Below are 13932 nucleotides of genomic sequence, written 5' to 3'. Positions count from 1 at the left end.
ATAAGGCTCAATCATCTTAATTTCGGTTGTTCATTGGTAATTTCTCGGAGTGAAGATATTGCAGGTCAATAGCACATTTAGAAGTCCCTGCTCACTTTCAAATTATAATATACTATCCAATTTAATCTGTCCTACAATACAAATGTTATCCTTTACCAATACATTACCAATGGCCAAGATAATACATGAACAATTATTCAAGTTCATTATAAATAGAAATTACTCAAGTTCATATGTTAGATTATAAGCATCATAATAGGTTTTATTGCCTTAGCTCTGTGTGAATTCAATGACCCCCTGAGCAGGGGAATGTTCCTGAGCCTCGTTCCGTGACGACTGTAGCTGCTGTGATTGACTGAAGAAACCCTGGACCAAGGTGTTGACTGCAGTCTCCACAGTGGAATGTGATCTAAAGCAATGGTTTTAAACCTGGCCATATATTAGCACAAACTTGGAGATTTCACTTAAAAATATTTTTTTAAAAACTCCCCTGGCCTATCCCAGACTCTTTAAATCAGAGATAGGGACAGGTGAGCATGTATCAGCTTTATTCAGAAGCACTCCCGATAATTCTAATGTGAAACCAAAGTTGAGAACCACAATCCAGAACTAGAGATCAAGAGATGATTTAAAAGAAGTGATGGAGAGAAATTAGCACTAATTAAGGCTTCCTCTAGGGTCTGGTTAGAGAAATGAAAATTAAAAGAATATTTTTAAAGAAGAACCCTTCAGAGAAATTCAAGAATATTTTAGGATGGAAACGCGGAGTTCTGAAATATCTACTACAAAGATCCCTAGAAAGGAACTGCTGTGGATGGAGAGTTTCTTATACTTCTTTATTCTAATCTGCAGGAGAAATCTAGAGCCCTCTAAGTGGAAAGCAATCCTTGGCCTGCAAATGACATCGAATCTGACTTCTCCTCAAGTAGTAACCCGGTTGATAGATCAAATTGTCATTAATCCACATTACAATAAACGGAGAAAGGAGAGTGACATCGCCATGATGCACCTTGAATTTAAAGTGAATTACACAGGTAAAAGAAATCACTTTTAGTCGTCTTACATGCCTAAGTTAAATCAAATTTAGATTTGAAGTGTTATCAATACCAATACATTAATAGTTCATAAGTTTGGATAATTTGTTATAGAAATCATTATAATTTAAATGGCATCAGGGAATGCAGAGAAACATATGGAATCACCCTCTCAAGGTGTTTAAATCCGACTATCTGGAAAGTTGACTGGTAGAGTAAAACTCTCAGAGCCCTCTATGATGGTAAATTCAAAGAAGCAGCCCAGAGAAAACAGGTCATGCTATAATGCATGCTTTCTCTATTTCTCGTGTGAAAGAAAAGCAATCTATCTGCCACAAAGACCAGAGGAGGACAAACTGAGAGAAGAGGCTATGTTCTAAGAGTTAAGTGAGTAAAAATTGTTATCCATAGAATGAATATTTTCAAGGAGATTAAATAATATTGATAAAGCGGCAGATGGAAGACTTACTCTAAATACTTAGATAACATACAAGAAATCACCTGAGAGGGTGAACTTTACTCTTAAGGGCTCTGCTCAACTCCAAGCTTTACTCTGAAGACTTTTCCAATCCCCAGTTAGGAGAAAGTGCTGCCGTCTTGGTGCTCTTATACAATTTGGTCTCCACATGTATCATGGCACCTATCAAAAGCAGACTATGACTGTGGTTAATTACACAGCCCTGTCCTTGAGGGTAAGCACCATATCTTATTCATTTCTGTATCTGCCCTTGGTCTTACATGTAGTGAGTACCCATATAACTGTGAGGTGGCTTGTAAATTGTTGGAGAAGGCTTTAAAAGTCAGTGACCAATGCTAATGTTTCCATGAGTGCTCTGTAAAACAATCATCTAAATGCTTTTTTAATGTGGGATAATTGGGGAAAATCAAAAAAATCTCAGAACAGTTGCCCAGCTTTCTCTTAATTGACCCTGAAAAACAGCTTTCCCAAGATTTTCACAGAATTGGCATTACTTTCTAATAAGCACCATGACTATTTAAAAATCAAATATAAATGATGAACTCCAGAACTAAAGACATTGTTAACATTATAAAAAAGTAATAAGGAAACAATGTAGAGGATCCTGAAAGGCCACCAGTGGTACCTAATCCACTGTCAAAGAAGTGCTCCTCTACAGTGCTTCTTTTGGGAACCAGCCCAGTGGCATAGTGGTTAGGTTTGTGCTTTGGATCCTGGGTAAGGACCTACACACCACACATCAAGCCGTGCTGTGGCAGCATCCCACAGATAAAACAGAGGAAGATTGGTGCAGATGTTAGCTCAGGGGCAATCTTCCTCACCAAGAAAGGAAGGAAGGAAGGAAAAGAAAGAAAGGAAGGAAGGAAAGAAGGAGGAAGGAAGGAAGGAGGAGCAAGGAAGGAAGGAGGAACAGAGGGAGGGAGGGAGGAAGAAAGAAGAAAGAAAGAAAGAAAAGACTTCTTTCCCCTAAGATTGACATCTAAAAACTTTTCAGGTGGGATAAAACAAAGCTACAAGGTTTTTTTTAGATGAAATATTGAAAATGATTTACTTTTAAACCTTATTGGAAATGCATGTGTGTTTGTTCTTGTTTTTGTTTCGTTTTTTCAGATTATATACAACCTATTTGTTTACCAGAAGAAAATCAAGTTTTTCCTCCAGGAAGCATTTGTTCTATTGCTGGCTGGGGAACTGTTGAATATCAAGGTAAATTATTAGACTCAGAAGAAAAGAAAATGCCTACTAGTAAAAAGTATGTTACTGCACAATCTTGTGAATACATTCAACATTTTTTGAACTCTTATATTATAACAATTTTTGCAACGTCTCCTAAAAGCACTGTCAGTCTTATATTCATATGTTGTATATTTCTATAGCTTAGAATCTTTTTCTAAAGTTTTAAAAAATGTTCCCAGATCATGTAGAGCATATTAAAAGATGTTAATCTTTACTGAAGGGGAATTCAAACATCCCCCAAACTCAGTATTTAATTTTAGTATTATAAAAACTCTGATAAGAGAAAAGATACATCTATTAAAATGAATACAATCAAAAGTTACAAAAATTTATTTTTGTAAAGCACATAAAGTCTCATCAGAAGCCAAACTGAGCCAGCCCTGATGGCCCTGTGGTTAAATTTGGCGCTCCCACTTCAGCGACCTGGGTTCACTTCCGTATCACAGAACCACACCACCCATCAGTCAGTAGCCATGCTGTGGTGGCAGCTCACATAGAAGAACTACAACAACTTGCAACTAGAATCTACAACCATGCACTGGGTCTTTGGTGAGAAAAAAAAAAAGAGGAATTTGGCAACAGATGTTAGCTCAGAGCAAATCTTTCTCTGCAAGAAAAAGAAGAAAAAGCCAAATTATTACCTGTTACCTTTCCCAAATCTGTAAAACTATATTTATCGCATAAAAGTCTCACACTCACGTTCCCTAAAATGAGAAGGAAATCCCTTTGAACTCCAACCTGCTGATTCTGCCTACTGACAAGAAGACTCAGACACTGCACGGATCCTACAACAAAGACTATAAATTTATATGCCATTGACTCACTAATGTTGTTTAATAACATGTTTTCCAAACACAGAAAAGACACATAGTAAAACTAACCAAACATGATTAAAAGAGAAAAAAGGATTCCAGTATTTCTTACCCTCTAAATGTAACTGCAAGTCTCATTGACTTTGGAATTTCTAATAGGAGTGACTCCATCTAGAACAGAGTTTGGACCATTCATTAATAACTAAGCAACAAGGAAAGGCACTGTAGTCTGCCGGGTGACCTGGCTTCTGTAGTTGCAGTGGATCATAGGCACAATATTTAAAAATCCTAATTCCATATAGGATGAAAAGGCACAAAATTTTGCGGAGAGGTGCAGGTCTCAGAAGCAGCGCATTCACAGCTGAAAACACTTACTTTTTATAAAAGAAAGCATAAAGTTGTAAGTCAAATCCTTGCCTGATGATTCAAAGATTCTCCACTGCAATTACATTACGTTGCTGAGAATGCCCCATGTCTGCTGTGCGTAAAGGGTATCGAAGTCAAAGAACTGTATATTCTTTTGTTTTCTCTACTTGAAAAATGTCATGATTTATTACATTTGAAATTGAAAGAGTAAAAATGATTTCTGGATAGATATTCTCTCTCTCAGACTTCAAACTAAAGGACATTTATGACCACAATGTAGACTCTTCAAAAACAAATTATCCGCTAATAAAATTTAAGACTCTTTATTCCATCGGAAGTGGGTATTTTTTTTTAAGAGTTGAGTAAACTTGACTCACATTTACTTATTGTTACTAAAGATATGCATTTAATTGACTTAAGAAAGGTCTCTAAGAGTGATATGGAGCCAAGAAAAAAACTGTTATCTTAGATCAGTTTCATTTAGGAATAAACAGCCAGATCATATTTAAATATTTCCTGGGTGATGGCAATTTTAATGAATTTTATGAACTTTGCCTTATGGTTTCCAGCTACTTAATTTCATAAGATTCCAGTTTTCCCCCTTCTGAGTACATTATATTAATTAGTTAGCTGGGAAAACCATGAACATATTGTTCACTAGGAAAGAATGAAGTAATGTTAGTTTGTTAAATTAAGGCAATTAGTAAACTTAAAATAACTGACTTTTTATGTATCTTTGTGTGTGTGTATATGTATATTCTCCATTATTCTCATGGCAAATCATGTTGACACAAAAATATTAAATGTAAGAACACTGCTCAAATGTTCTTTTTCCAAAGAGTTTTATCATACACCCAACCAGTTTTTTTAATTCCTTGATAAACAGCAAAATTGGCTTTGACTTTTAATAGGAAACTAGAGTCTACCAGCCCATCCTCAGTCTCGTAGGATGGATGACTGTGAGATGCTGAATTTTTTTCCTCTATCTTAACCTCTCCAATTCACTTTCTTAACTTAAAGTCCATTGCCAAACTTTAAATGTCATCCACTGGTGTTTTTCTGGAGTCACTGGCACCAGCTGGAAGTAGTAATTTGTGCAAATCTCCTTCCAACTCCGTGTTCTCTGTAGTGCTGGTACCTTGAAACCGGCCATGGCTGGAGTGTTTACACCAGGCGAATCAGTAGACAATATGCATCGGCGCCTTTTGTTTCTTGAAAACCAGTTATTAAACATTTACTGACACACCAATGAGTTGCACATATGTTGCTTTGCACCTACATTGTACATACACACACACACACACACACACACACACACACACTCAGGTTTGTTTCCTTCCTGTCTCTTTAGTATGCGGATTAAACTTAGCTAGAAATGAGGTCACATACACTTTTGCAATAACCCTGGCTGTCATATGCACTAACTTATCTTCATCTGCCTCTCTTGAGGAACCAAATAGAATTGTTAATTATTAGAAAGTGCTTATCATGTATCTTTTCTGGGACGCTAGACACCTGCTCGTTTCACATCCCTCTTGAGACTAGTATTTCAGTAAACAGAGATTCACGCTTCCAGTCGATGAGTCATTTTGTAAAAAGCATGGAAATACACTTAACTACAGAATGCCTCCTTTCTCTTCCCCTACACGTGGATGACAAGCCGATTGCCCTTAGACCGGGGCCGGGTTTGTGTGAGCTTGTCTGCTGCTCCAGGTGCACCTGCTCACCCACACAGCATCACAAAGGAGCCGAATGCTATTAGAAAGGAGCACCTCTTCAGGTGCCAAATGAAAAGCACTTCTGGATTTCTGAGCAATTGCTCATTTCCATGAATGAAACACTTTGTGTTCATGGGCTTTTTTCCCCCCATGAGCAATACTGTAACTGTTCAAAATTACCGAAAATGCCTAAAGACTGTCAAGTCCAATCCACCATTCCTGCTAGCCTTTGGGAACTAAAGTGCTTTACTGTTATCCATTTGGCAAAATCCACAGATGGGCTTTATTATGTGCTTTAAAGTACAAGGTTTAGCATTTCATTCCATTATATATACACACAGTACTTGATAATGAGAGTGAACTGTTGAAGTAAATAAGACTGATGGGGGCTCATTCAAGGATGTATGTTGATCACTTCTGACTGGCTGGCTGCATTATCCATTTTGAACAGGTTCCACTGCAGACATATTGCAAGAAGCTGATGTTCCTCTTCTATCAAATGAGAAATGCCAACAACAGATGCCAGAATATAACATCACAGAAAATATGGTATGTGCAGGCTATGAAAAAGGAGGAGTAGATTCCTGTCAGGTAAGTATATAAGACTGCTCACCCTACATTTCCAAAAAGTGTTGCTATATAATGATTTCCTAGCTTAAATAATGATTCAGGAGTAAAGAAATCGTCAGGGTCTTAACTTCATTTCTTCCTTTACAAAACTGTGACTTTTCACTTTTATTTGTGGCCTATTTGCATAGTACTCCTGGGTGGACCTGAGGATTAGAAACAAAACTAATTTTTATCACCAAGGGTTATAAATCAGATGTCTTTAGCGACTAGGCATAAAATGTGATATAAGACAGCCAAAATTCATAAAATATGCACGAATGGGCCTGGGTGTGAGCTGGAGAGTATACATCTTAGCTAAAAAGCATTTGTTTTCAAATTCCAGTTCCTTAAAACTCTATACAAGCAAAACAACAAACAAAAACGGGTCTGAGTGCCAACTTGGCCTATAAGCCTCTAATTTTCAACTCTGATTTAGAGTATGGTCTAGCTGGCCAGTGACCGGAAATAATTTCTGGATGAAAACCAACCTTCTTAACCTCGTTAGAGCCAGTTTACAGCCAACCACCTGAAGGAAGGTAAATAAAGAACTTACTCAACAGCCTGGCATAACCCTGGATCTGGAACTCCTAGACTAGAATTTTCATTATTTTCTACATTTCATTTTAGAGATGTAATAACATGAACTCACTGAATGTTAGTACTTCAATATATTTGAAGTATCAATAGCTTTTGACTTGCACGTGAAAGAAAACCGCAGAGAAAATTCTTACCTCCGAACTACCCTCATGGAACGCAAAGACATCTTACCACCTAGAAATAATGTAACCACTATTAGCTCCATGAGATCCACATATACTCAGCAAATAAAAAATAAACTCTGCCTGATTTTCAAATTATAATGAATTTTTAGGTGCATCACGGAGTAGTCATGAGAAGAGTGGGTTCTGGGCTCAGACTACTGTAATTTGGCCCTTGCTTTAAAATTTATTCATCAGATTTGGGGCAAGTCACTTAGGTTTTATTGAGAGGTTTAAATGAGATAACACATATAAGGGACTAAGTAAGCACTCAAAAATATTAGGTTTTATTGCAAGACTTTGTAAACAAATTTTCTGTATCTGAAAATTAACAAAATATTAATGCATTAACATCTACTGGATTATATTAAATCTGATAGCAGTTTTGAGCAAATGATCAATTTACAAATGTGGAAGTAGCGATTTATACCATGGGAAAATGGCTTCACTTTGTTAAAGTGGAAACAACTTGTTATATATATTAACACATATATATCATAATCATTTGACTTGATACAAGATGTTTTTAACAGACATTTAAGCAGATGAATCTGTATATATATATATATATATATATATATCCTCTGGTTAAGTCAATGTCTCAAGTCATGTTAAACTCTCAGCTTAGTTTTACATTTATTCTGCTTTAATGCATACTTGCAAATTCAAGACAAATAGGATAGCTTTCTCCTTGTTTAAAATTTATCTCCGGATCTTATACTTTCCTTTTAAAATGAAAAGTGTGCTAAAGGTAAGATATATTGCCACTTAGAGGGAGATTTAGACAATTATTGTTCAAGAGGAAAATCAGTTGTACAACTTCAATTACAATTAATGGGGGCTACATGGCAGATGCCTCATGCACTAGATAGAAAATATAACTGCTGATGCTGTTAATGCTAGGGTTACATTAAGCCGGTAACTCCTGCCAGATCTCTGAAATCTTATATTTGGCTCTGATTTCTAGAGAGTCTAAGTATGTTATTCGTTGTCAAGTAAGAAAGCTCCCACACAAAGCAATGCCTTTTGTAATGTAATGTTATCATGACTGAGTAATTAATAGTCTAGAGAGTCACGTGATTTTCTTTGTTCAACTTTAATAGTATGTTATATAAAAGGAGTAGCTGATTAAATAAGAATCATTAGTTAAAATTATGATCATGTTACTATTGATACATCACTTGAATAAGTTCTTTGAAGTATTATTTTTTCCCCTATAGTGGCAAGGAATTTGCCTTATTAGTCAGTCATATGTTCTCGGATATCTTCTGGTTTACCAAAGGCTTGTATTTGCAAGGCCGCTGTTTGGATTTTAAAGCACCCCAGGGGCCCGTAGAATGTCCTCTCTCTATAAGCCTAAGTGAATAACGCAAACAGCAAACTAATGTTGCTAACCATTCAGAGCCTTATTCTACAGCAGTGATTTTCAAAGCATGGCCTCCGATCCAGCAGATCAGCGTCACCTGAGAGCTAGATAGCTATGGATTCTCAGGCCCCACCACATATGTGCTGAGTCAGGCATTTGAAACATGGGGCCCAGCGATGTGTGTTCGAGCATGCTCTCCGATGATTCTGATGCTTGCTAAAGTTTAGGAACTACTTCTCCAAACAAAAGTGGTCATCAACCTTTACCTTACACTTAGATACTCGTCAAAGAAGATCGTGATTTTTGTTTGTCTATACAAATATAACATCGAAGTGGAAACATAAATTTTAGATTAATACTTTATGTTCTCGACACTCATCTTTTTGAAGTACTTACACATCTCTGAGATAGTGCAAGAAGGAAATATCATCATTGGACAAATCAGAAAATTAAGACAAGGAGAAGTTACAGAACTGAACTGAAATGTAGTTAGATGATGGGAAGTGAAAAAATCAGACATAGATCTCGCAACCAGACAGCCCACTCAGCTGTTGGGCATCAAGCCTGCTGTGGATTCTTTGAGTAACTGCACCTGAGTCAGTATGTGCCGGGTAATTCAAAGTCCTTGTTCATGTAACCAGTGTCTGTATTCTATTGCCTATTAAAAAATTCAATTAGTTTAGAAAACATGAAGAAAACCAAAAGATTTCTTTTAAAAATATCCAAATAGTTGAGATTTATTTTTAATAATTTCTAAGTAGCATATAACTTTGAGCCTATATTTATTCTTACTTTGGATTGTTATTATTCCATAAATGTTGCTGAACCCATATTTATGGACTAAAGGCTTAGGATGCCAAAATAAATGTCACAGTTCCTGCCTTCAAACAGCTTGAACACATTTGTTACATCTAGAAAAGAGGTAATGTGTGGTTGCCAGTGCAATTTATGCTCCTCTTCACCCAAGACAGAAAAGGTGCTTTTATGGACCACATTTTTCCCCCCTAAAGATAAGTACCAAAGATAATAAAAAATCAGGCAAAAAGCCTCTCAGGATGTTTCTAACATTGAGCTGGGGTTGAATTTTTCTATTTTACCAGTGATTTCAAAGTACATAAGACTTTAGATTCTTTCATAAATATATTTTTAAAAGATTAATTTAAAAATTTTGCACAATATGGGAAAAATATTTGTCAATTCTGTCAGTGAATAATGGTGCTATATGTTTGCATTATGTTCATTTGCATTGCACAGGAATAATCATGTACAAATAAAATCTATGTAATTAACTCCACTAGGATCTGCTGTAATTAATATTTACGAAAATTAAAAGCATTTCCTCATCAATTGAAATCTCAAATGAAAACGTGTGCCCATCGCTAGAAATTTTATCATGGATTGCATTTGTCTAATACCAAAAAGTTAATGCTACCCAAGAGAACTAAAATCAACTTAGTGTGTGAGTTTTCAGTTTTTCTAAAATGCATAATGCAGAATAATTGTCTTTTCCACTAAGCGCTTCATGATACTTAGAACATATCTCCTTTAAAAAAATGGTTAGGGGCAGTGCCACGGCTCAGCGGTTAAATTTGCGTGTTCCACTTCTGTGGCCCAGGGTTCCCTGGTTTGGATCCCAGGTGCAGACCTATGCACCACTTGGCATGCCATGCTGTGGCAGGCATCCCACATATAAAGTAGAGGAAGATGGGCATGGATGTTATCTCAGGGCCAGTCTTCCTCAGTAAAAAGAGGAGGATTGGCGGCAGATGTTAGCTCAGGGCTAATCTTCCTCAAAAAAGAAAAAAAATGATCAGCTTTTAATATATATCGTGGTTGGCAGGCTGTTCACAGTTATACCTTAGAAAATTTCTTAGTACCTATTAAAATGCCAAATTTAAAATGAGAAAACTCTTGTAATAAAAATGCATATAAAATATTACATATAAAGTTGAACCAGCCACTATGGAAAACAGCATTTGTTGTTAAGTGTCATCAAGTTGATTCCAACCTCTAGTGATCCTGTGTACAGCAAAGTGGAACCCTGCCTGGTCTTTTTGCGCCACCCTCTCACCTTCCAGCGCTGTATCAGACTGTGCTGTGCTGCTATCCATAGGGTTTTCATGGCCAATTTTTTTCGGAAGTGGGTGGCCAGGTCCTTCTTCCTAGTCTGTGAGTCTGGAAGCTCTGCTGAAACCTGTCCACTAGGAGTGACCCTGCTGGTATTTGAAACACCAGTGGCACAGCTTTTGGCATCACAGCAACACACAGCCGCCACAGTATGACAACTGATGGACAGGTGGTGTGGTTCCCTGATCAGGAAAAGAACATGGGCCATGGCAGTTACAGTGCCAAATCTTAACCACTAGATCACCAAAGCTGGCCTGAAGATAGTATAAAGCATCCTCAAAAAATTAAAAATAGACTACCATGTGATCTAGCAATTTCACTTCTTGGAATATGTCCAAAGGTAACAAAAACACTAACTCCAAAAGATATCCGCACCCCATGTTCATTGCAGCATTATTTATAACAGCCAAGACATGGAAACAACCTAAGTGTCATCGATGGATGAATGGATAGAGAGGTTGTGGTATATATATACAATGGAATATTATTCAACCATTAAAAAATGAGAAAGTCCTACTATTTGTGACAACAAGGATGGATCTTTAAGGATTTATGCCAAGTGAAATAAGTCAGAAAGAGTAAGACAATGATCTCACTTAAATGTGGAATCTAACAAAAAACAAATTTTATAGAAAAAGAGATCAGACTTGCAGTTACCAGAGATGGGGGCTGGGGAGAAGGGGAATTGGAGGAAGGTGGTCAAAAGGTACAAACTTCCAGTTATAAGACAAATAAGTACTGGGGATGTAATGTACAGCATCATGCGTGTAGCTAACACAGCTGTATGATATACAGGAAATTTGTTAAGAGAGTAGGTCCTACAAGTTCTCATCACTAGGAGAAATTTTTTCCTCTTATTCTTTCCTTCTTTCTTTTCTTTTTATTGTATTTATAAGAGAAGATGAATGTTAGCTGAACCTACTGTGGTAATCTTTCCACGATATATGTAAATCAAACTAACATGCCGTATACTTTAACCTTTACAGTGATGTATGTCAATTATTTCTCAATAAAACTGGAAAAAAAAACTACACATAAATTACAAAGTATCGGTTGCTATAGTTTCTCTCTTTCCTTATTGAGCAGCAAAAGGTTCTCATTCTTGACCTAGAAGGATGCTGAGAGTATATACAGATGACTTGCAATTAAATCATATTTTTGATCTTTATTTTTGATTTGCTACAAACAATTTTATGTATTTATATCCATTAACCACACAGCTACAATTTTCTTTTGCAATTTACTCTTTAGGGGGATTCAGGAGGACCGTTAATGTGCCAAGAAAACAACAGATGGTTCCTGGCTGGTGTGACGTCATTTGGATACCAATGTGCACGGCCTAATCGCCCAGGGGTGTATGCCAGGGTCTCCAGGTTCACAGAATGGATACAGAGTTTTCTATATTAGATGGTTTCCTAAACAAAACATGAAAATCAGGCAATTTTTCCATTCCACTCTAAGGAGCATGGAAATTGATAGTTTTATAAAAAATAGTTACTAAAAGCCTTTATTCTTACCTAAGCCACTGAAATCCTGGGGTGGGGGGAGGGACAGAAAAATCAAACTAATCTTTACAATACAAAGTAAAAGAAGAATACGTTTGGTTTTATTGTGAACAGCTGTTCTTTCACAGATATCATCATTTCCTTTATTCTTTATCATTATTTTCTATCACCTCTTATTTAAAGGAATGTTATTTTAAAGCATATACTATACACTTAAGAAAGTTCAAGCAAAATTAGGAAAAGAAGTGAAATAAACTGTTTTGCACAAAGTATGTTATTATTTGAAATAAACATGTCAATTATCTAAATTCCAGCTTAGATTGCTATTAACAGAATTTCAGTAGTCTTCCTGCTTTTCTATCTAAATGCATTTCCAATTCATCTTGAGCATATTTTTAATATTTTCTCCACTGATGAAAAATATGTACTGTAATTTCTTGGCACAGACGTGGACTAAATTGATTGCACATTCCTCTCAAATAAGTTAATTTAAGAGCAAATGAGCACAAGTCTAAATATTGCCTTTGTATCAAAATTAAAGGTAAATTAATTGCTATGGTCATTGTTCTATTCGATCATTTTTTCACCTGGATTACTCATACTGTCCATTTATTTCAAGCTAGTGTTTTTTAAGTTTTCAAAAAATAAAATGACATATCAAAGAAATGCAACCATTACAAATTTTTTTTTTCTGATTTATATGTGTTACAGTGGATGTTTCTAATATGTGAAAAACATATTTAGACACAGCCGAATTGCCCATTTGAAGGCCAAAAATGTGGAATAAATGAATTTGCTTCACCGCTTTAACCTCTTGGATAATTTCCAGAGTAAATGCAAACTTCAGTTTACTGCACAAAATCTATTGATTTATTCAGGAAAACAAAATTCATACCTACTTAATACAACACACAAACACATATTATGCACGAGTCTATGTGGTTCAAAATAATAGAAGAGAGTAAGGCTTAAAAGAGTTGAAAGGAGGGATCAAGCAGTGTAGACCAGCCTTACGGAAGAAATGAGACATGGGCTACCCCTGAAATGCCCACCATGTAGGTGTAAGTCATCCTGAAAGTTTGGGAGAGGGAACAGTAGATAATCTTGTGTTTTCACACCAAAAGACTCTCTCTGGGGAATGGTCAAAGAAAGGGAAAACAATGTCATATAAAGAAGGTGTGGCGAGATGATTAAGGACTACAGATTCCTGGTAAACAATCATGGGATTTATTCTTAGGACAAAAATCAGGAATTCCCTGAACACACCATTCTTTTTAAGACCTTTCCAAGGACCCATTCCTAACAGTCAGGAAGGATGGAGCAGCAGGGGTGGGGCGCATTGTTTGATTTTACCCCCTGAATATTGTCCCACAATTCACCTGCATTTCAAAGCACATATTAGAAGTATGTTCTGAAAATACAAACACACACAACAGATACACCATGCACCCCTTTTCAATTTTCAAAATTTTGAGAGCGTCTTAGTACAGTCTCACTGCCGCCTTCTAGTAAGAGGGAAGTTCATTGTCCCACCCCTAGAAACTTACGGGGTTAGTAATTGATACCAGAAGAGTTATCCAGGCCTGGATCAAGATAAAAGGCAAAACCAAGGCCCTTCCCCATGGCTTTGCCCCTCCTGCCATGCAGCTGTTGTAATCCTGGGTGGCACAGACAATGGGGAAAGGATAGTCCCCTTCCATCAAGTCTTGACCAAAGGAAGAAATGTGTGGTGGGAGTTCCAAGGGAAGAGGTAGATCCCAGCAGCTGGTCTCTCATTCTGCCCAGAGAGATGGGTAGCCAAGAAAAGAAAGTGGTGTGCTAAAAGTGGGCAGATCTAAGCTCAGAATGCAGCTGCCCATTCTCTCAGTCTCTAAGCAGCTGAAAGGGGCCAATGCCCAACAATTTCTATTTGCCTCTTAGTCT

The 13932-nt window shown here is 36.7% G+C and overlaps 1 protein-coding gene across 2 annotated transcripts in view; it reads left to right on the top strand.

Moving 5' to 3' along the window:
• The window catches only part of TMPRSS15 (transmembrane serine protease 15), a 128790-nt gene extending 116115 nt beyond the window's left edge, over positions 1–12675 (top strand). For both annotated transcript variants that reach the window (XM_008520245.2, XM_070597419.1), the window contains 4 exons: positions 853–1034; positions 2623–2718; positions 6096–6235; positions 11756–12675. In XM_008520245.2, coding sequence (XP_008518467.2) covers positions 853–1034; positions 2623–2718; positions 6096–6235; positions 11756–11911 — 574 coding nt within the window. In that variant the 3' untranslated portion in view covers positions 11912–12675. The remainder of the gene's footprint in view (positions 1–852; positions 1035–2622; positions 2719–6095; positions 6236–11755) is intronic.
• The last annotated feature ends 1257 nt before the right edge of the window (positions 12676–13932 follow it).

The sequence above is a fragment of the Equus przewalskii genome, chromosome 27 (assembly GCF_037783145.1).
Source record: "Equus przewalskii isolate Varuska chromosome 27, EquPr2, whole genome shotgun sequence".
Lineage (NCBI taxonomy): Eukaryota > Metazoa > Chordata > Mammalia > Perissodactyla > Equidae > Equus > Equus przewalskii.
This window is presented reverse-complemented; position numbering and strand designations above follow the sequence as displayed.